Source organism: Hyperoodon ampullatus (assembly GCF_949752795.1).
Source record: "Hyperoodon ampullatus genome assembly, chromosome: 19".
Lineage (NCBI taxonomy): Eukaryota > Metazoa > Chordata > Mammalia > Artiodactyla > Ziphiidae > Hyperoodon > Hyperoodon ampullatus.
The window spans coordinates 38715106-38738893 of NC_136932.1; the positions used below are offsets into that span (position 1 = coordinate 38715106).

Genomic DNA, 23788 nt, shown 5'->3' on the forward strand with positions numbered 1-23788 from the left:
TATAAAAACAATGTAAATGCTATGTAAATATTAGTTGCTGGTGTGCAGTAAATTCAAGTTTTGCTTTTTGAAACTGTCTGGAATTTTTTTTCTCGAATATTTTTGATCCACAGGTGGCTGAGTGCACAGATGCAGAACCTGTGGGTGTGGAGGGCTGACTATAAGATCTAAACATTTCTTAATATGAAACACCATGTGAATCTATATCCTGTCAAGTCTATTCTGGAGCTAACCAAATAATTCAGGGCACATAGAAGGACCCCACCCTCCTCACAGAATCTAGTAAACTGTCCCTCAAACACCCACCTAGGACCAGGCCCTAAGAATCACATCTACCATCATCCCTGCCCCGCACTGTGCTCCAGAGCTGGAAAGCTGTGTGTGGGTCCCAAGGTACCATCCTTCAGTTTAATCTAAAGTGTACTACGGGTTTTTCTGCGTTTGTACTACGAAGTTGGGGTCTTTCACACTTTCACACTATTGTCATTTTCTTCTCCAATATTGTTTCTCTTTGTTCATTTTGGTGAGTATTAGGATGAAAGTTTTCACAATCATGGCTTTTTTTCCTTGCCAGCACTCTAGTGTTTTATACACGTTTCAAAGCCATAAGAGTGACGATTACAGCTATAACATGTGGCCTGGCTGGAGCAGAATCTGTCCATCAGAAACCTACTAGCGCCATCTGAAAGAATTATCTGCTCCTTAAACACAAAACCGTCTCCCCAAAAATCAAATTTTTACTGAAACTCTTTAGACAATAAATTATTCTTTTACTGAAAGTGTTTTTCTGATTATTAAGTAATACATACTTGTTTTAGAACAGCTGGAAAATACAGAAATGTATAAAGAAGAAAATAAGAATCATCCATAATTCCACTACCGACCAGAGCTAATCACTCTGTGGGTTTTACTCTTGCAACACGGAGCTTTAGCTCACTAATGCTTCTGAAACCTAGCCACAGACCGTTTTCTTTCAAAGCACTCGTGTCTTTTTCCACAGAATATAAAATAGAAACATACAAAAAACATACTCAAATAGAACAATGAGGCTTCTCCACAAAGTGGTTTCCTATAAATCCTCCATTTTCCAAATTCCTATGAGTCAGAGACTCTAAAACAGACTACCGAGATTTATTAAAATAATAATAATAAAAATGAGAGACCAAAGAAGAGAAAGGCCAGGGACTTATCTCCAGATCCCTCCCCGACTCCTCACGCTACCAGGGGCAGGGTGCCCACTCTTCTTCCGAGCTGGAGGTCTTTCAGTCTTAGGGGCGGTAGCGAGGCGGCGAGGCAGAGCCTGGGAGGGGATCTGAGAGTGGAGGGAAAAGAGACAAAAAAGTCAGTGTCGCATCCCCTCAACTGCCCCCCCGCCACTGAGCAATGGCATCGTGGGTGGGGAGGGCCAGCATCAGTCAGCAAAGGGGAAGGGCCATGCTACAGAAAACGGGACCCGGGATCGGAGGGGTCGGGTGACAGAGGACAGAGCCAGCTGGCGGGTGTGCAGAGGGCGAGGGACGAGCCAGTGAGAGCCCCCAGCCGCTCGCCCCCGCCCGACCTTCCCTCACCTCTTTCCGGGGCATGTCACCCAAGCGGGAGTCTGTGTTCCTTCTGGGGGCATTATCCCCTCGGCTGTCAGTCCTGCCACACAAATCAAGGGATGAGGATGGGCAGCTGTTCCCCCGACTCTCCCCACACGGGGTGGAAGAGCTACTCCCCAGTTCTGTCTCTTAAGAATAAGAACAAACAAGACAGACCAGGGATCAAACAGGAGGAAACATTGGTGGAATCAAATACTGAGTTATACTAGATAGTCACAATCCTAGGATTCTCAGTTCTGAGCTGCAGGGTAAAGAGGAAAAAACTAAGGTAGAAAAACATGGAGAAGAGATTTTTTTTTTTAAGAAGTGAAAAAAAAAAAAAAAACAGACAAACAGAAAAGTAGAGACAAAAGACAGGTGCGGAGGAGTGAGAGCTGGGGGAGACTCCGATCTACATCTCACCCTCACTTCTTCCCCAGAAAAGGACGGAAGCTGCTACTCAAAGGACAATGTGCACACTCCACTCTTCCTGCCCACAATCCAGATTCCATCCACCTAGTCCCTCCGCCCTTCCCTCCCAGGCTGGTACCTGCTGTGTTCCAGCCTCTTCAGGTAAAGCAGCAGATCCTCGGCAGGCAGTGCCCCCCAGCCCCGAGCTTGGTACAGTCGTAACAGCTGAGACACCTCCACCAGCTGCCTCGAGGGTGCGAGTCCATCTCCACCTGAGAGACACATCAGTAATGGTCGTCATCCTAGGCCCTCCCCCAACCCTATCCCAGCTCTCGGAGTCCAGACAGGCCTTCAGTTCCAGGTACCAGCTCCACACCCAAGACCTACCTTTTTTATCTGCCGGTAAACCATGACCTGCTTACCTCTCTCTGAGGAGCCACCGCTGGGACCGCCGCTCTGTGAATGGGCTGAGGGAAGCTCATGGACCCGGAAAAGACTGGATGCCATGGCTAAGGGGACTTTAGTTTTATGGACCGGGGGTGGGAGGCGTGGCGCCTGAGGGGCTTCCTCCCAAGATGGGGCAGTCAGAGGACCTAGCAAAGGAAAGAGATTCAAATCAGGAAATGGGGCAAAATCCAAGGAATCCTGCCACCTTAGCCTTCGTGGGGCTTCGTCACTTTTGCCAGCTCCTAAAGACCCATGCCTGGTAACCGGATCTCCCACCTCTTCCAGGCCTGGCCCCAACCTTCTTCAGAGGTGGTGCTCACCAGACTTAGGGGGCAGCAGGTTGTTGGATGGGTTCTCGTTGCTCTGGGGCACTGTCTCCAGCAGCTGGGGGGACAAGACAGTAAGGTTCCCTGAGGACTGCTGAAGAAAGAGACCTCAGTGTCTGATGGAAGCAGCAACTGGGGAAGTAAGAGCTGGGGCTGGTCACCTAAGTTCCAGAAGGAACTACTGCAACTGGGAGAGGCAGAAGCTGGGACAAAGTCTTAGTTCTAAAAGGTGGATGAAGTCCGAATCCTAGTCTCCCAGGGTAGAAAGAGAAACTGAGGAAGGAGAGGAGAAAACAAGGTGGGACGGGTGGGCCCTCTTACCTGGTGCAAAAAGTGCTTGAGGCCCTGCAGCTGGGAAGGGGGTGGCAGCCCTTGCTTCAGGAAGCCATCCCCGTTGGACCCAGGATCTTCCTCAGGGAATGGCCGCTCTGCCCTGTGATCGGGATGGAAGGTCCCAGCTGCAGAGAAGGCCTCAGCTGTGAAATGAAACAGGGGCGTGTGCTGTAGGGGAGGGGGTTCTCCACAAATCAGCTCACCACAGGCCTGGAAGGAAGGGGTCTATTAAATATAACAGGGGCAGCACAGCCAGAAGCTGGTCACAGTGGAAAACAGCTGGAGAGGGAAGAACTGAAGGCAACTGAGAGCCGGCACAGCTGAATTCTAAGACGGAAGGGTAGACAGAAGGGGAAAGCTATGGTACTCGGCTGCTGAATAAATAAATACCACGGCAGCACAGAATGGTTTAAGATCAATAGACATGTTCCGGCTTCTTCACCAGAACATGCCCTCATTCTTAATTCTACCTGGGTTGTCACATTTACACCACACAGAGCACCCTCATCCCCACAAGTCACAGCTGACTGAACCAGGCGTGGCCACCACTCAAGGTCAGCCGATCCAAGGGATGGTTACCAACTCATCAGATCGCCTTTAAACTGGACCTAAGAAACAGAGGCACCAATGTCTCTGTAAGGTTGTCTAGAGTCTTTCTGGAGTCAGTGTCATGGCTGCTCAAACTCACGTGCAAACCAAACTTGGGAGAGCAAGAACCTGAGGGAGAGAGAGGGCTGGTCGGCCAAGAGGAAGGAGCAGATGCCGGGGAGGCAGAGTCCAGAGCCCACGCAGGGCCCAAGAGACGAGGAACAGCTGCCCAGTTCCTGGCAGCACCCCTGAACCAACCCCAGTTCTCATTAAGCACAGATACATCACATTTCCATAAGCCTCACTCCCTTTATTTGAACAAACTTGAGTGGATTTCTGCTCCTTGCAATTTACGGTCACTAAGTCATCTGGGAAACGAAATGCTCAAGTCCCGGACAGAAAAGAAGCTAGGTTAAGAGGGAGCCGATCCGTGTGGGTGAGGAGAACCCCAGGGACTTCTGTCCCCAGTCACCTGAGGATGAAGTGAGATCCGGCTTTGGCTCCAGGGGCTGGAAGGAATGCTGGCCCTGGAAAGTGGGGCCCAGCAGGAGGCTAAGATCTGAGGAGGGGCTGCAGAGAACAGGTGGCAGCATCCCAGGGGGCTCTTCCTGTGCTTCCCGGCTCTGCTGCAATACGGGCTTTAGGGCCACGGCCACAGGGGGCACAGTCCAGACCCTCCTCTCCCCCATCTCCGGTTCCTGTGGCCCAGGGCTGGAGGGGCCGGCAGGAGGAACCTGGGCACAAGAGAGGGTGCATTTAAAGAGATGAGACATGGCCCAGACACTTTAATAAGATTACAGATTAGTAGAACGTCCTTAAAAGGAGGCTGGGGAACATTTAGCAAATTTCTATCAAATTTTAAAATGCTTATTTTTGAACTTACAATTCCATTCCTAGAAATTTTATAGATATACTTGCACAAAGACATATATTAATGATATTTTTTGCAGCACTGTTTGTAGAAGCAAAATATAGGAAACAACTTTAATGTCCACCAATAAGCACTTGGTTAAGAAGGCTACTGTTTGGGGGCGGCACTCGAGGCACCAGTAACAGCCGCTGCTCCTGGGGGGAGGAACCGGGAGACTGAGGTGCAGGGATGGGATGGAGATTACTTTTCACTGTGTACCTTTTTGAACAGTTTGGATTTTTTTTTTTAACCATCTAATTATGAATTTACTTATTTATTTTTGCTGTGTTGGGTCTTTGTTTCTGTGCGAGGGCTTTCTCTAGTTGCGGCAAGCGGGGGCCACTCTTCATCGCGGTGCGCGGGCCTCTCACTATCGTGGCCTCTCTTGTTCCGGAGCACAGGCTCCAGACGCGCAGGCTCAGTAGTTGTGGCTCACGGGCCTAGTTGCTCCGCGGCATGTGGGATCTTCCCGGACCAGGGCTCGAAACCATGCCGCCTGCATTGGCAGGCAGATTCTCAACCACTGCGCCACCAGGGAAGCCCCTGGATTATTATTATTATTTTTTTTTACCATGTGCATGTCATCATCTATTCCAAAAAAGATTTTAGCTAATAATAAACATTTAATAATTAAAAGAAGGAAGTAGGAGATGCCAACATAGGGGTGAACTATGGACCGCCCTTGGGAGGGAGCTAGATTTCCAAAGAAAGGGTCAAAACACGATTCTGCGCAGCGTACCGGGGGACTGGGCGGCAGGGCGGCGGTGCTGAGCAGGTGGCTCGCCTCCTCCCAGTGGGCCTGCAGCATGGCCTGCAGCCGCTCCAGCAGCTCCGCCTGCTGCTCCTGCAGCCGCTGCCTCCCACTCTGCAGCTCCCGCGCTCGCGCCTGCTCCCGGGCCAGTCTGAAGGCAAGACGCGAGAGGCAATGTCGGCCCTTTACAAAAGCAGGGACTCGGAGAATAGGAAGAGCCAGAAGGGAATATGGAACACGTGAAATTGTGAAAGGCGCTGGGGCCCGTGCGGGAGAGGCCAGGGCTACAGAGGAAGCGGCCCTTCACCACTCCCTCTGGGACTGCGGCCTAACAGGGAGACCAGGGGCCGGCACCTGAGCTCATAGTCCTGGGCCACCTGCTGCTGCCTCTCCTCCCGTTCTGCCATTTCCACCTTGAACTGAGCCAACTGAGTGGACAACTCCTGCTGGTGCTGTCCATTTAGCTCCTGCAGCTGCTTCCTGGGAGGACACAGGTGAGAAAAGAGGACTGAATCCTGAGACAGAAGAACTAATCAAGTAAGAAAAAGCCAGAACGCGTGCACGTGAGAGTGAGCCAGCCTGCCCAGCCGTGGCACAGGCGCGTTCAGGCAAGAGGACAGCTGGTATCTTAGGATGGGTTTCCCAGAAGCAGAGCCTGGGATGAGGATTTATGGGAAAGTGGTTCATTTAAGAAGCATTTCTAGAAAAAAACTGGTAGGGGACTAGGGCTGAGGTGGGGAGAAGGCTCAATCCCCCAGGGCGGCTCTGGAAATGTTGCAGGTTGAAGCTCACCACTGTGCCCATCAGGGGCAAGGGAGCTGGAAATGTACACTCCTGTGGCCATCAGTTATTGGTTAAGTGCTACTTCCTATGGGGTGAAGATGGAAAATCCTCAAGCACGGCTGGCTCTCCCTGTGAACCTGAAGGCAGCTCTCCCACCGACTGACAGCAGCCAGTGCGTTGGAAGATGGTAAAGGGATCTGAGAGGGTCTGGACGGGGCCCCGACACCACCTGCTGCGGCTGGGGAGAGGCAGCAGCCGGTGAGCTCCACGTACCTGTGATGCTCCCTCAGCGAGGCTGCTTGACGCAGGCTGCTCTCCTGAGCCTGCGCCAGCCTCTCTGTCACCCGCTGCTCCAGCTGCACGGCCAGCTCCGACTCCATCTGGATCCGCTGGCTTTCACACCGGGCCTGGGAGTAAGGGAAGGCAGGGTCATTGTCAGCTCGCTTCTATCTGGGCTTAGAAGAGGATGGAGGATATAAGGTAGGCAAAAAAGTCCACGTACCAACGTTACCTCATATGCCTAAGAGATAAAGAAACAAGAATTTTGCCACAAGGAGTGAAAGAGGTTTCCTTTCCTTATTAAACCATGAGGTGCGCACACCTTATATGTACACAAAAGTAAAAATGACTTTGGATAATAAAAATATTTTTTTAGACAAAAGTTAGGTAGAACAATCAAATGTGTTACACATGCCTGAGGTAACACATGCAATATTCCTGGTGTACCACCTGAAACCCAGGGAGCATTCAAAAAATGTCCGTGTTCCCTCCTCCTAAAGCAGAATCACTGTCTCTATTTTCTCACCTCATAATCCTTCTTCAACTCACTGAAATCTGACTTCCACTCATAGTCCTTCATGGCAAAGAACTTAATTTCTAAATCCCGCAGTGGTTATTTCTCAGTCTTTATCTTACGTGATCTCACTGCAACACCTGCCGCCTACATCAGTTTTTCCTTCTAAAACCATTTTCCCCTTCACTCCTGTGATACCACCAGCCACGCGATCTCATTCTATCCGACTGCTCTTCAGTCTCAGCTAACTGCTCCTCCTCCAACTGCCCATCAAGGCACAATGCTTCCTTGAGTTCTGTCTTCAGTTTTCTTTTTGACCACATGCTACCATTCTGGGTCACTGATGCTTTTACCTGTGTAGAGCAAATGTCTAGCATTTAGGCCATGTTTTTTGCTACCGTTTATACCTTAAAACACTTTCTAGGGGCTTCCCTGGTGGCGCAGTGGTTGAGGGTCCGCCTGCCGATGCAGGGGACACGGGTTCGTGCCCCAGTCTAGGAGGATCCCACATGCCGCGGAGCGGCTGGGCCCGTGAGCCATGGCTGCTGAGCCTGCGCGTCCGGAGCCTGTGTTCCACAACAGGAGAGGCCGCGGCAGTGAGAAGCCCACGTACCGCAAAAAAAAAAAAAAAACAAAAAAACCCAAAAAAAACACTTTCTAAATCTCTCTCTTTAGCCTGGACCTTTCTTCTAAGCTTTAAGCCCATATACCCAGAAACCTACTGTATATGCCTCAAATAGAACACATCCAAAATTGAGCTCATTTGTTTTTCTACCCTCAAACCTTTTCCTATTATATTTCTTGCCTTAGTTAATGGCACCACTCTCCACTGAAACACCCAACCTATTTGAAACCCGGAGTTATTCTTGACTCCTCCCACATCTTTGCCCCTCCCACATCTTTGCCCCTCCCACATGTCATTTCATTCTGTTCAATACTAACAGCTCTCTAATTTACCCTTCTGCTCACTACTACATTAATTCAATATTACTTCAAGTCTAACTGATCTCCCTGCCTCTATTCTACCCTCCACCCTCTCTCATTCCGGCCCTAGTGGATCCTCTACTTTGTGCCTGAGTGAATATTCTAAAGCACAAAGACGCTCAATTTGTTTCCTTGTTTGAAATCCTTCAAATGTCCCTACTGTCTAAGGAATAAAGTTCTGGCTGCTGAAACTGGCTTATAGGGCCCTTTATGGTCCCACTCATCTATCTCAGCTCTCCCAAATAGGTTCCAATCATACCAAACTCCTTACAGTTACCTAAATTCTTTTTTTTAATTTAAAAAAATTGTGGTAAGAAACGCATAATACAAACTTACCTTCCTAACCTTTTTTTTTTTTTTTTTTTTGCGGTACGCGGGCCTCTCACCACTGTGGCCTCTCCCACCGCGGAGCACAGGCTCCAGACGTGCAGGCTCAGCGGCCAGGGCCCAAGGGCCCAGCCACTCCGCGGCATGTGGGATCCTCCCGGACCGGGGCGCGAACCGGTGTCCCCTGCATCGGCAGGTGGACTCTCAACCACTGCGCCACCAGGGAAGCCCTTAACCATTTTTAAGTGTACAGTTAGGTAGTATTAAGTATATTCATGTTGTTGTACAGATCTGTAGAGACTTTTCATCTTGTAAAACTGCAACTCTGGGGCTTCCCTGGTGGTTCAGTGGTTAAGAATCCACCTGCCAATGCAGGGAACATGAGTTCGAGCCCTGGTCTGGGAAGATCCCCCATGCTGCGGAGCAACTAAGCCTGTGCACCATAACTACTGAGCCTGCACTCTAGAGCGTGCGAGACACAACTACTGAAGCCCACACACCTAGAGTCCATGCTCCGCGACAAGAGAAGCCACCACAATGAGAAGCCCATGCACTGCAACAAAGAGTAGGACCCGCTAGAGAAAGCCTGCGTGTAGCAACAACGACCTAACACAGCCAAAAAATAAACAAATAAATAAAATTTAAAAAAAAACAACCTGAAACTCTATACTCACTGAACTCCCCATTTCTCCCTCCCCAGCCCCCAACATCACCACTGTTTCTGTTTCCATGATTTTGACTACTCTAGATGCCTTGTTACCTAAATTTTTTTTTCAGTTTCATGTGTACAACATAGTGATTCAATATTTTTATACATTATAAAATAATCACTACCCTAAATTTTTTTAATGAAAAAACTTAATATATACTCCATCTGAGCCAGCAATTCCACTTTAAAGAATCTATCCTACAGAAGGGGTGCCAAAGATTTATGTACAATGATGTTCACTGCAGCACTAATTTTTTTTTTTGGCCGCAACTTGTGGCTTGCGGGATCTTAGTTCCCCAACCAGGGATCGAACCCATGCCCCATGCAGTGGAAGCATGGAGTCCTAACCACTGGACCACCAGGGAATTCCCTGCAGCACTATTTTTAATAGTGAAAAAAACTGACATCAGTGTAAATTTCTCATCAAAAGGAAAATGCTTAAATAAACTATGATTCATCCATTTATAGCAATATTATATAATTCTTAAAAATAACATCTATACATCTTAATTTAATTCTTAAAAATAACATACATCTATATGTATTGACACGGAAAGATGTCTAAGATATATTATGAGGTAAAAACAACAAGTTGCAGCGAATGCATATACATTTTTTTAAAGCACCAGCCCAGAAACCCATATGAAAAGGTTCTAAAAGGACACAAAGTGATGTGGGAAGGGAAGGCAACCGTTTACTTCTGTAATATTTGAACTTGTATTACAGATAACTTTTACATCTTAAAAATATTTTTTAGAGTTCTCTGGGGAGACTACTTGACCCATCCATGTAGAATTGACGACTCCTTTCTCTGTCTTTGATATTTACCTCTGATAAGTTAACTTTGAGAATTTAGACAGAAACTGAGTTTGACTTTAAAACTAGCTGACAAAACAAACAAACAAACATGAAATGAGGAAAAAATAATGAATCTAAAAGATGACAAGAAAGGAGAGGAAAATAAATACTGAATAAGCAAGACAAAATAAGATATAAAGTTAAGACATGGATTCAGCTATGAATAAACTAATTAAATTAAATGAATTTAATGCTCCAGCCAAAAGGCAAATATATAAAGGTTGAAAGTAAAAAGGTTAGAAAAATATTTCTCAGGGAAACTCTTAGTTTTTTTAAAGACCAATATAGATCTATTAATATTAGGCAAGATTAGACTCTAAGGCAAAAAGCCTTGTAAGAGATAGAGTCATCTCATAAGGATAAAACACTCAATTTACCAGGAAAGATATAGCAATTTAAAAACTTATATGTATCTAATCATAACAGAGCCTCAAAATGTATAAAGCAAAATTTACAGACTATAGGAGAAATAGACAAATCCACACTCAGTGAGATTTTTAATAGAAAAAAAATAAAAAGGGATATAATGACTTAAACAGCATAGTTAACAAACTAGACACATATACAAACAGACATATAAAACTTCACCAAACAACTATAAAATACATGTTTTTAAGCACACATGAAATATTTAGAAAACTTGACCATATATTGAGGGATAAGTCTCAACAATTTTCAAAGAATTTAAATAATAAAAAGAGTATATTCTCTCATGATATCCACAAGAAACTCTCCAATGATGGGGGTGGGGACAAGAAAAGAGAGGAAGGGGGGTGGGAAGGGGCAGAGAGAGAGAGAGAGGTGCAGACAGACAACAGACAAATGTAGCAAAATGTCAACTGATGAATCTAAGTGTATTCATTATACTTACTATTCAAGCAACATTTAAGATAGAAATATTTCAACACAAAAAGTTGGGTGGAACGTACATAAATAAGTAATTTTTTAAAAGACCATGCTCTCTAATCACAAATATTTAAGCTATAAATCAATAATAAAAATATAATTAGAAAACCCTATATGTTTGGAAATAACCCAGGAGATCAAAAAGTAATCATATAAAAAAGAATATTATTCAGGGGACTTCCCTGGTGGCGCGGTGGTTAAGACTCCTCGCTCCCAGTGCAGGGGGCCTGGGTTGGATCCCTGCTCAGGGAACTAGATTCCACATGCATGCCGCAACTAAGGAGCCCGCCTGCTGCCACAACTAAGACCTGGCACAACCAAATAAAGAAATATTTTTTTTAAATGAATATTATTCAGAACCAAACAATAAGGCAAATATCACATGGGACAAGTTGTAGGAGGCACTTAAGTTGATACTTATGGAGGAACTTAGAAGAAGCAAGCATTCATCTTAAGAAGATTTTAAAAAGAACAACAGAATAAAATCAAATAAAATATAAGAAATGAAATAAAGTACAGACATTAATAAAATAGAAAAAAAAATCAACAAAGCCAAAAGTTAATTTTCTGAAAATATATTTAATTAAATCATGAGTAAGATGGTTGTAAAAAGAGATGATGACAGAAATGACACAAATGAACAATATCTGGAATGAAAAAGTAGAAAAGATGCCAGGGACATTAAGATAAAATTATGAACAACTTTAAGTCAATAGATTAGAAAATTTAGAGTGAATAGATATATATAGGTAAGAGAACACCAAAAATAATTCAAGAAGAAATAGAAAGCCTAAATATTTCTTTCTTTTTTGTTTTTAAAGGATTGCTTTTCTTTTTTTTTTTTAATGTGGACCATTTTTAAAGTCTTTATTGAATTTGTTACAATGTTGCTTCTGTTTTATGTTTTGGGCCATGAGGCATGTGGGATCTTAGTTCCCTGACCAGGGATTGAACCCACACTCCCTGCATTGGAAGGCGAAGTCTTAACCACTGGACCTCCAGGGAAGTCCCCCTAAATATTTCTAGAAACATTCAAGAGGCAAAATCAAGTCAAATACCAAGTATTCAAGAAATACATATTAAATCCAACCTTACAAACTATTTCAAAGTATATTAAGAGAGGGAGTAGATCATGTTTCTAGTACTGGCAGATTGTTATTCAGAGTAACTGTTGTGCTGAACAAAAACAAACAAGTTGAATAAGATATTTTTTAAATATATGTATATACATGTATATCTCTTCCTAAAAAGTATCAAAGAGGTAATGAAACAGTATGGAATTACTAGGTCAAAGTAAAGGAAAAATGGGAGCCTAGCCAGGCGAGCAAGCACAGTAGATTATAAAAAAAAAAAGAAATCTTAAAAATAAATAAACAAACAAATAAGTACATAAAGAGACATGTACACTTTTTTTGGCAGGAGGGAGTCCAGACTTTTAAGAAAATCTGTTAGATCACAGGCTAATCACAGAGATAATGGAACAGAAATGTCAATTACCACACACAAGAAATACCGTTTGCAGGGCTTCCCTGGTGGCGCAGTGGTTGAGAGTCCGCCTGCCGATGCAGGGGACACGGGTTCGTGCCCCGGACCGGGAAGATCCCACATGCCGCGGAGCGGCTGGGCCCGTGAGCCATGGCAGCTGAGCCTGCGCGTCCGGAGCCTGTGCTCCGCAGCGGGAGAGGCCACAACAGTGAGAGGCCCACGTACCGCAAAAAAAAAAAAAAAAAAAAAGAAATACCGTTTGCAAAAACCATTTGGAAAAGTCACTATACAAACAGACGGCTGCAGCTGTCAAAAGAAATCCCTGAGGAGGGAGAAAATATGATTTCCAGAGTTACTACATTATAATACTCCAAATATACAGCTCTCAACAAAAGATTATAAAACATACCAAAAAAACATGAAAATATGACTCATTCAAAGGAAAAAGAGAATATAACAGGAACTCTTCCTGTGGAAGCCCAGACATTAGGATTACTAGTCAAAGACGTAAAATCAACAGTCTTAAATATGCTCAATGATCTATTTAGACAATAAACTAAAGGAAATCAGAACAAAGTATGAACAAATAGGGGGTGTGAACACAGAGATTTAAAGAGATTGAAATTATAAACAGGAACCAAATAGAAATTCTGGAGCTGAAAAGTACAACTCATGATATGAAAAATTCACTAGATAACACTATACATCTACTAGAATAGCCAAAATCCAGAACACTGACATGCCAAATGTTGGTGAGGATGTGGAACAACAGAAACGCTCATTCATTGCTGATGGGAATGCAAAATGGTACACTCACTTTGGAAGACACTATAGTGGTTTCTTACAAAACTAAACGCGCCCTTACCATATGACCCAGCAACCACACTCCTTGGTATTTACCCAAAGGAGTTCACACAGAAAACCTGCACATGAATGTTTACAGAAGTTTTACTCATAACTGCCAACACTGGGACTTCCCTGGTGGTCAGGCGGCTAAGACTCTGTACTCCCAATGCAGGCGGCCCTGGTTCGATCCCTGCAGGGAACCAGACCCCACATGCCGCAATTCAGAGTTGGCATGCCACAACTAAAAGATCCCACATGCTGCAACTAAAGATCCCGCAGGTGGCAACAAAGATCCCATGTGCCGCAACTAAAACCTGGCACAGCCAAATAAATAAATAAATAAATATTTTTAAAAAACCCAACAAAACTGCCAACACTTACAAGCAGCAAAGATGTGTAGGTGAAAAGATAAACTGACAATGGAATATTATTTACCACTAAAAAGAAGTGAGCTATCAAGCCATGAAAAGACATGGAAAAAAATCGTATCACTAAGTGAAAGAAGCCAATCTGAAAAGGCTACATACTATATGATTCCAACTATATTACATTCCGGAAAAGGCAAAACTATGGAGAAAGTAAAAAGATCAGTGGTTTCCAGGGGTTAAAGGGAGGAAGCGATGAACAGTGAAACTAAGTATGATACTATAAAGGTGGATACACGTCATTATAAATTTGTCCAAACTCATATAATGTACAAGAGCAAAAGCGAACCTTAATGTAAACTATGGACTCTAGGTGATAATGATGTGTCAACTGTAACAAACGTACTACTCTGGTGGGAGATGCTACTATTAGGGGAAGCTGCGGGGGGCTGCAGTTAGGAAGTATATGGGAAATCTCTGTACCTTCCACTCAATTTTGCTGTGAACCTGAAACTGCTCTAAAAAATAAAATCTATTTTTTTTAACTTTAAAAAAAATTAATTAAGTAATTAATTTATGGCTGTGTTGGGTCTTCGTTTCTGTGCGAGGGCTTTCTCTAGTTGTGGCAAGCGGGGGCCACTCTTCATCGCGGTGCGCAGGCGTCTCACTGTCACGGCCTCTCTTGTTGCGGAGCACAGGCTCCAGATGCGCAGGCTCAGTAATTGTGGCTCACAGGCCCAGTTGCTCCATGGCATGTGGAATCTTCCCAGACCAGGGTGCAAACCCGTGTCCCCTGCATTGGCAGGCAGACTCCCAACCACTGCACCACCAGGGAAGCCCTAAAATCTATTTTTAAAAAATCACTACAGGGGCTCAATGGCAGATGTCAGCAGGCAGAAGAAATGATCAATGAACTTGAAGACAAGCAACTGAAATTATCCCGTCAGATGAGCAGAAAGAAAAAAAAAATGAAGAAAAATGAATAAAATCTGGGGGACCTGTGGGACATCATCAAACATATGCATTAGGGAAGTCAAGAGAAAGAGAGAAAAAATATCTGAAGAAATAATGGCCAAAAACTTCCCAAATTTGATAAAATTCATAAATCTACACATCCCAGAAACTCAACAATCTCTAAGCAAGATAAACTCAAAGAGATCCACACTGACACATTATTGTCACTCTATCAAAAGCCAAAGAGGGAATCTTGAAAGCAACAAGAGAGAAGCAATTTGTCACTTACCAGGGAGCCTCAGTAAGATTAATAGCTGATTTCTCCTAAGAAATCATGGAGGCCAGAAGGTAGTGGAATGACATATTTTTTTGTTTTTGTTTTTTGTTTTTTAAAATTTTATTTATTTAATTTATTTTTGGCTGCGTTGGGTCTTCGTTGCTGTGCACGGGCTTTCTCTAGTTGCGGCGAGTGGGGGTTACTCTTCGTTGCTGTGCACGGGCTTCTCATTGTGGTGGCTTCTCTTGTCGCAGAGCACGGGGCTCTAGACGCATGGGCTTCAGTAGCTGGGGCATACTGGCTAAGTAGTTGTGGCTCACAGGCTCTAGAGCCCAGGCTCAGTAGTTATGGCGCACGGGCTTAGTTGCTCCGCAGCACATGGGATCTTCCCGAACCTGGGCTCGGACCCGTGTCCTCTGCATTGGCAGGCGGATTCTTAACCACTGCGCCACCAGGGAAGTCCCAACATGTTTTAAAGAAAAACGACTGTCAACTAAGAATTCTATATGGGGAGGGCGGGGGGAATGTGAGGAAAATCCTTCAACAATGAAGGAGAAATTAAAACATTCCCTGATGGATAAAAGCTAAGGGTGATCATTACTAGTGGACCTGCCCTACAAGAAATTCTAAAGGGAGTCCTTCAGGCTGAAATGAAATGAAATTAGACAGTAACTTGAAGCCATATGAAGAAATAAAGCCATATGAAGCAACTGATAAAGGTTGCTACATAGGCAAATATAAACCTATATTATTGTACTTTTGGTTTGTAACTCCTTTTTTCCAATATGATTTAAAAGGCAGAGGCATAAAACAATAAGTACAAATCTGTAATAACAGTATGAAGGGGGAGGGACAGAGACATATAGGAACAGAGTATACACTACTGAAACTAAAGTAGGTATTATCCAAACTAGGTTACTATCACTTTAAGATGTTAATTGTAATCCCAAGGTAACCATTCAGAAAATAACTTTAAAAATATACAGAAAAGGAAAGAGGAAAAGATAACAGTATACTACAAAAATATCAACAAACTATCAAAAAAAAAAAAAGGCAGTAATGGAGGAACTGAGGAACAAAAAACATTTAAGACATAAAAAACCAAACAGCTAAATGGCAGAAGTCCTTCCTTATCAGTAATTACTTTAAATGTAAACGGATTAAATGTTCCAATTAATAGGCAGGAATTGACATAATGGATTAAAAAAAAAATCACGCACCTATACATTGTCCACAAGAGACTCACTTTACAAAGACACAAAAAGGTTGAAAGTAAAAGGATGAAAAAAGATAGTCCATGCAAATAGTAAACAAAAGACAGGGTGGGGGCTATATTAATATCAGACAAAATAGATTTTAAGCAAAAAGGTAATATTAAGAAGATATAGCAGTTATAAATATATGTGTACCTAATAGAGCCCCAAAATATATGAAGAAAAAAATGACAGAATTGAAGGGAGAAAACAGACAGTTCTACAACCACAGCTGGAGACTTCAATACCCCACTTTCAATAATCGATGGAACAATAACGAAATGGAGGACATGAACAACACTAAAGCCAGGCGCTACTCTGGGACTTAACAGTAAATAGACAAAAATCACTGCCCTCATGCACCTTACAGAAAATAAACAAGATACACTATGGGGGAGGTGGAGTGGGGAAATGGGTGAAATCGGTGAAGGGGACTGAGAGGTACCAACCTCCAGCTATAAAATAAATAAGTCACAGGGATATAATGCACAGCATAGGGACTATTCAATGATATTGTAATAACTTTGAATGGTGATAAATGGTAACTAGACTTATCATGGTAATCACTTTGTAACATATATAAAGATATCAAATCACTGTGTTGTACACCTGAAACTAATATAATACTGTAAGTCAACTATACTTCAATTTAAAGAAATTAAATACTAAGTAAAATAAATAAAAAGGTATATTATGTAGTATAGTAGGAGAAAAATTAAACAGGGAAGGGAACAGGGATTGTCAGAGGTTGCAGATTTTACTCAGTGTGGTTGGGGAAGAACTCACTAGGAAGATGACGTCTGAGTAAAGAGTAGTTCTCCTTACTCTAAATTCTTATTTATCATACTCCTTCAAAAATGTGTGTGCTAGACAAACTCCCCATCTATCTGGTGAGCTCCTTGTTGGCCGGGGCTATTGTGTTAGGACTATCCCAGCACAGAGCTTACATAGAAGGACCATTCGATAGGTTTACTGAATGCCCACATAGACATGCACAGCTAGCATCAGTTCAGGGGGTACAGCAGCGTATAAGTTGCTACTGAAGTTTTTACTAACGTCTTCACCCTTGGCCCTCCATGATAAGTTAGTTTCCATGTGGTCAGCCCTGCAACTCAATGGGCCAGGTGAAAAGTAAAAGTGTGTTCTCTCAAACACTGGCCTCACTAACCCAGAAACTGGGTGTCTCCTTAAGTCAACCACTATAATAAGGAAAAAAGTCTCTCAGAAACTCATTAATGTGCCCTTAGCACATATTTTATGCATAAAAACAGAGGCCCATAAAGGTTAAAATTCTAGTTAGAAATGGGAGTGTTTGCCTGACTCCTGAAAGTCACTCTGCCTCAGACCTACGTCTTCTCACCAGGAACTCTCCTCAAGAAACTCTGCCTCCTGACCTGCACCAGGCTCATCTCCAGCTGCAAGGCGTCTCTCTCTCTCCGAGCTGTGTCCAGCTCTCCTTCCAACCGCCGCACCTCAGACTGCACCAATGCCAGCTGCTGCTGGGCCTCCCGGGCTGCCTGGGCCTCCCTCTGGGTGTTTCCATAAGAAAGAGAAATCAAACTTAAGTTTGTACCTCATCCTCTGGGTGTTTCCATAAGAAAGAGAAATCAAACTTAAGTTTGTACCTCATCATTGCCTGTCTCCCAGTTACCTCTATTTCCCAATTCATCCTCCCGTACCCTAAAAACCAAGCTTCCTCTCTCCTCATATGTGACCTATTTCCTCATCTCTGTTGAATCTCACTCTTCGACCTTCCAGGTATTTGATGCCCCCAGCCCTTCCTGCAGGCCCTACACTCTCAATCTTCTCTCCCACATAGAGTTCTTCACTCTCCATCCCAGTCCACTACATCGCGTTTTCTGACATCCGTCTCATTCAATTATTTTGTCCTTCATCTGTTCCCCCATTCCCCAAGTGCCACTTTTACCTTCTCCCTTTCCAACTGAGCCTGGCTCTCCTCCTGCAGTGCCTGGTAGCATTCCTTAAGCTGATGCTCCTGCTGGGCCCAGGTCTGCCGTTCTTCTTCTAGGGCCACCTGAAGTGTCTCCAGCTGTTGATGTTCACTGAGTTGCCCAGCCCGAGCCTCATCCCGTTCTCCCTGCAGGGCCCGGCACCGCTGCTGTTCCAGCTCCAAGCTCAGGGTCAGAGCTTGCCTTTCCTCTTCCTATAGCCCCAGGAGAAAACCAAGATCCTTAGCATGCCCTTAAGAGACCAGCAATCTGCCCCCTTACTCCCATACAATGTGCCCGCTGAGAATTATATCCGTTAAAATACAATAGTTAACAAGCCCACAAGATTACATGGTAAATAAGAGCTTCTGTTCCAGAGTTAGGTAGATTTGGGTTCAAATCTCAGTTTGAATCCCAGCTTTGCATTTACTTTGTGTTCTGAGGCACACATCCTTATCTGTAAAGTGGGCATATTACAGTCTACCTTGTGAGGATTAAAGTTAAAAGCGTATGTAAAGAATTTAGCACAGGGCTTCCCTGGTGGCGCAGTGGTTGAGAGTCCACCTGCCAATGCAGGGGACACGGGTTTGTACCCCGGTCCCGGAGGATCCCACTTGCCGCGGAGCGGCTTGGCCCGTGAGCCGTGGCCACTGAGCCTGCGCATCCGGAGCCTGTGCTCCGCAACGGGAGAGGCCACAGCAGTGAGAGGCCCGCGTACCGCAAAAAAAAAAAAAAAAAAAAAAAAAAAGAATTTAGCACAGTGTCTGGCATGTAGTAAGTACTCAATATACAATAGCTATCACCATCGTCATCAAAAGAAATTCCACGAAGACTAGAAAATCCAGCCTACAATCATGTACTAGCCAACCAGCAGCCACCATCAGCGCTCTTGGATGTAGCCTGTTAGGAATATAAGTACCAGCATGCATGTAGCAAGCATGTGTCATGCATGTAAGAAATTCTAAACCTGGCTACTAATTCATATAGGTAATCTTATCATTTCAGCAATTAGAAACTTGAGTAAGTCTCATCCCATACCTTTTCTGGTCTGCCAGAGACCAGGGTTCTCAAACCTGGTTGAACGAAATCACCTAGGAAATTTCTGAAAATATTTAGGCTCCCCAACCCCCAATATATCAAAACCTCTGGGAAAGGGTCAGAAATCTGTGTTTAAAAATAATTATCCAAATGATTTTAATGAGGATACAATTTGCTGAGTCTCTCAAACTTACTTGGTGGCAGAGCTTACTTTCTGTAGAGTATCTAGCAGAACTATTTTTTTTTAAATCTTCTTTTATGTATGTATTTATTTATTTATTTGGCCATGCCACCAAGGCATGTGGGATCTTAGTTCCCTGACGAAGGATTGAACCCATGCCCCCTGCAGTGGAAGCATAGAGTCTCAACCATTAGACCGCCAGGGAAGCCCCCAGAACTTGTGTTTTAAAGAACACACTTTGCCCTGGTGCAACTCAAATTATGAACTCCCACAATCCATCAAAAGCCCGTATCCCTCTAGAAGTAATTAACAGCCTCTACTGGAATTAACCCAGGAAGCATTCTCACCAGTGTCTCTCTTTCCCGTTGCTGCAGTCTGGCACCTTCCTGCTCACGATTCAGGGCCTCCATGGCCTCAGAAAGGCTTTGTTCCAGGCGGGTTACTGTCTTTCAAGGAGAGAGGAACACAGGACGGAGGAACTGAGGGGAATCCCTGTACTTCGAAAATCATTAACAACGTAAACTCTAAAAGCGAGAGTTAACTAAATGACTTGGGGGCCAGAGAGAAGACCACATGGCGTGAGGAAACCTGAGAAGACATCAACCATGCAGGTTTGACAGCAGAAACACTGAAGGGAGAGGAAGTGAGGAGAACTGTCAGGCCAGCTATGGCAAGACTGAGGTCAATCTGTCAGGAAGGCAAGATTGAGGTCAATCTGTCAGGAACCCTGACTCCAGAGCTGTTTCTACCCTCTCCCATCCAGCCGTCAGTGACCTACGTTCTAAAGCCCTATGACCCGGGTTGCACACCTCCTGCTGCTTGCTTCTAGTGAGTTCAGCTGCCTGGCGCTCCTCCTGGAGTCCCCGAAGCACCTCTGTCCGCTCAGCTTCATGCCGGTTCCAGCCCTCCACCACGCGGGCCAGGGTCTCAGGAAAGTCAGACAGAATTTCAAATAATTTTTTTGCCCTCTTTCTGCCCACAGGAGCAGGGTCAACAGCCACCTTCTCCCCGTGGTCAGTTAACCCACCACTTACCCCAGCTCCTAACATGAACAAAGAAATGTTGGTTGGCCTCCCCCTATTCACTATTCCTTGGTGCCCCCCATGGAGAGACCCACCCGCATTCTGCTACCCCGGCACCTTGTCCAGTTGTTCAATCATGATATCTTTCTTGCGGTCGGCAGTCACGGCCACAGCTAACTGTTGCTGAAGCTCTAGCACGCGGGTCTGCAGGCTCTGAATATGGTGCTCACAATGCTGGGAAGAAGGATGAGGAGTCTGGATGTTGCCATCCTTAGTTTGACCAAAGCTCCAAACTTTCCAGCTCCTCTACAGGGGAAATGGGCTGGAGACAGGGAGCCTGGGTCCCAAGAACAGAACAGGTTTGGGGAAGGAGAGTCAGGAATTCTGGAGCCTAAGACCTCCAACACCTTCCTCTACCACCTCAGGAAGCAGGGGCTTAGTTTCCAGCCTCTTCCCTTTTCCAGATCTTCTGGGGAAATTTTCCATGAACCTTTTGGCAGGGGTGCAGCAGCCCATGCTGCAAAGAGTGAGAAGTTACTCCTGCCCTAAGAAGCATATTGGACACAACAATTCAACATGGCAAGGATAAAGGGGAAAGCCTTTCATTCATGGCCAGGCAGTTTAAAATGGAGGAAGAGAAGGTCCCCAAAATGACAACACAACCAGTAATTCTGGCCCTTCCTCTGCCTTGTCCCTCTCTCTGCCCCCTTCAGATAGGCTTAGGCTCACAGAAACAAAGCTCATTATATCACTGGTAGCTTTGCACAAGACAACCAAGTTTCTTGTTCATTCACCAAACATGCACAGGGTATTTCTATGTGTTCAGTATATTCTAGACTTTAGGAAGAAAGTGCTGAACAAGATAAGGTGTGACCTGCATGGAGTTTAGGTTTTAGAGGGGGAAAACAAACAAAATATATCAGACTTTGATAAACTACATGAAGGAAATAACACAATGATCTGAGGGGATAATACCTGGAGGGGAGGTGTGCCTTTCTAGCTAGGATGGTCAAAGAAGGCCTGCCTTCCAGCAGAGCCATTTGAGCAAAGTCCCAGCCTGCAGGCCCTTAACCTTCAGCCCCTTTTCTAATCTTTGCTGCTGTCAAAAGGAAGCCTTTATATCTCACCTTGCGACGGGTATGCTCTGAATCCAGTGCATCTCTCAGCCCCTGAAAATCCGGGGGATTGAGTGGGGGCCCTGACCGAAGGCTGGTGTAGCGGGGAAACAACTCCTCCAGGGCTTGGGCTGAGCTAGATGGAGATAAGTCGTGCAGGGGCCGGGTGCTGAGCAAATCAGGTAGAGAATATTAGGGTTGGGAAAGCTTTTGAGATCCACTAGTCCAACTGTGACATTTTACAAATGAGGAAACTGAAACTCAGGGCAGGAGACTTGCCCAAAGTTATAAAGCTAGGTAGATAAGTGATAGAGCCATAGATAGCACGCGGGTTCTATGATTCACTCTATAGTGCTCCTTCCTCTATTCCACACTCCCTGCAGTACAAGTCTCAGCAGAAACAAACTAGCTCTTCTGGAGGAAGAAGGACTAGAAGTTGGGAGAGAGCCAGGTACTAAGCAGCAGATGCCCATGTTCCCAAAGGAGGAAAGGGGATAGAAGAAAGGAGAGAAAGGATGAAAACTGAAAGCTAAGTGACAAGCATCTTAGGTCCTTAAGAGATACAAAAGCAGTAAAGGGAGAACTAAGCACTAGAACATTTGGTTTTCCAAGAAAGAAAGGAAGTCAGCTAGGAGAATCCCAAGGAAAACTCACTTAAGTAAGGTGGCCGTGCTGTCACTGTCAAAGGAGTCCTCTTCCCGTCTCTCTGAGCCGGCACCTGAAGTAGCGGGATCCTCTGTGGGCCAGCCAGAGAGGCCCATAGCCAGGGTCAGGTAAGGACAGGAACAGGGACTTGAAGAAGAGGTCCTTCCTTTCTACTTCACCCGCTCCTCCTGCCCTCTCCCAAAGAACGGGAACCTTTCCTCCAAAAACTCTTATCTCCGAGGTCTAGGTCGCCACCCCCCACACACCCTGCTTCCTTTCTCCACTTTTTCCCACCCCTTAAATCTAGGTTCTCCTTTATAGGGAAGGGGTTCGCTCACGATAGGCCGTATCTCGTGAGGTTTGGAGCATGCTCTGGAGTTGACCCCGAACACTTTCCATCTCAAAGATATGCTTGGAACCATCCTAGAAAAAGTAACATGGAAATCAGATGCAATAATCCATAATCTGCCTACTGCCAGGGTAGATGGCATCCAGTAGCCCCTAAGGCCCAAGATTTTTTACTCTCACACCTGGGAAAACAAGAAAAATAGGACTGACCTAGTAAGAAACTCGAATGTCTACCGAAGCCAGACAGGAAATGTAAATGAATTAATTGGGCAACTTAGGACAAGAGTGGTGAGGATTCTTGCCAACTAGAGAGCAAATATCCTGTCTAAAGACTCTGTAGTCCATGGCTATCAGTTTTTCAAACTCTGGGCGGCCTAACCAGTCTGCAGATTGGTTATGATACCTGCTCTCTCTGACACTATCTATAACATGTATTATTGATTAAACTATGTTTTAATGATTTACATTCCAAATTTTGAACCATATGATCAAAATAGTTTTGAGCTGGAAGGATCTCAGCATATTTTCCTTAAGTCCCTAGTTCCCTCTTGGGATGAAGAAACGTTATCCTCACTCCCAGCACCCACATCCCAGTTAAAGCACAGCAACCTATCCCACAGGTGTCTCTGAAGGAAAAAAAAAAAGAGCTAGTAGTTTCACAACTTTCCAAATTATGGTGGCCCAGGCCACTCTCTCCCTCATAAACATTTGTTCCCAGGAACAAGCATGACTGACTGTGTAGTTAAAAGGAATTTGGAATCCAACAATAGGAGTTCAAGTCTCAGTAAAGCTATTTTTTTTTACCACCCCCGATCCCAAGACCCTAGAGGTTTCCAAGACACACCTCCCTCACCTTCCTCTTCAAGTTGTTCTCCAATCCAACCGACAAGCTGTGACTCAGTTCTTGGGCCAAGCCATCTAACACCTCATGAGGAGGTGGGAAGGTGGCGGGCAAAAACAGCTGGGCTCGGGCTGTGCTCTCTGCCTGACGACTGAGGTGCAAAGAAGTATACAGCTGGGAGGTCACCTCAGAGGATGCTTGGTCCAGCCCAGGGGCTTCTGATGAATCACTCAGGAGATCCTTGGCCCGGAGAGGTGAACTGGGGCTGGTAGCTGATGTTGCCATGAGTACAGGGAAGAGACAACTGGAGACAGCAGAGCTGGGAACTCCTGGTTCTGCTTTAGGAGAGCCCAGGCGGAAAGCACCCCGAGAAGGAAGATTTGGGAGAAAGGAGGAAGACTCCAAGTGAAGGATTCTTGTTGAATGAGGGTATGGAGACTTTCTGGTTAGAGGAAAGGTTTCCAACGGTTCGAGAGGGCAAAAGGATTTCTTTCCACAGCTCCTGGTAACAGTGGAAAAGGAGGGTGCAGCAAGGAGAGGGTGGGGACGGAAGACCTGCTGCAGTTCCTCTGGAGCACTGAAAGCTGCAGATCAACTTCCGGCACAGGCTATCACTGGTCAACTGAGCTCTTAAGTTTTCACACCCAGAACGTGCAAACTGAAACGGACCCAAATCCAATAGAGGCCTAATTTCCGTCCAGCTGCCTTATTTGCCCCTCAACTGGCTGTGGTCTCAGAGGGGCAGGCACCTCATGCTCCCCAC

At 45.0% G+C, this 23788-nt stretch overlaps 1 protein-coding gene across 5 annotated transcripts; it reads right to left on the bottom strand.

The window, feature by feature from the left end:
• Nucleotides 1-1186: 1186 nt before the first annotated feature.
• On the bottom strand, nucleotides 1187-23310 carry CNTROB (centrobin, centriole duplication and spindle assembly protein; the record flags this gene model as incomplete). Of its 5 annotated transcripts, none has more annotated exons than XM_079725068.1 (19): nucleotides 1187-1312; nucleotides 1569-1641; nucleotides 2131-2263; nucleotides 2414-2584; nucleotides 2759-2822; nucleotides 3086-3240; nucleotides 4158-4419; nucleotides 5335-5497; nucleotides 5701-5826; nucleotides 6403-6536; nucleotides 17281-17427; nucleotides 17814-18050; nucleotides 19402-19500; nucleotides 19864-19980; nucleotides 20194-20310; nucleotides 21204-21360; nucleotides 21846-21909; nucleotides 22175-22259; nucleotides 23038-23310. In XM_079725068.1, the coding sequence occupies 19 exons, from the start codon at nucleotides 23308-23310 to the stop codon at nucleotides 1187-1189; spliced, it is 2703 nt and encodes a 900-aa protein (XP_079581194.1). The 5 variants fall into 5 exon arrangements, with proteins under 5 accessions (XP_079581194.1, XP_079581195.1, XP_079581192.1 ...); XM_079725069.1 differs by having other exon boundaries at nucleotides 17281-17415; nucleotides 17808-18050; XM_079725066.1 differs by having other exon boundaries at nucleotides 21846-21927.
• Between the last annotated feature and the right edge of the window lie 478 nt (nucleotides 23311-23788).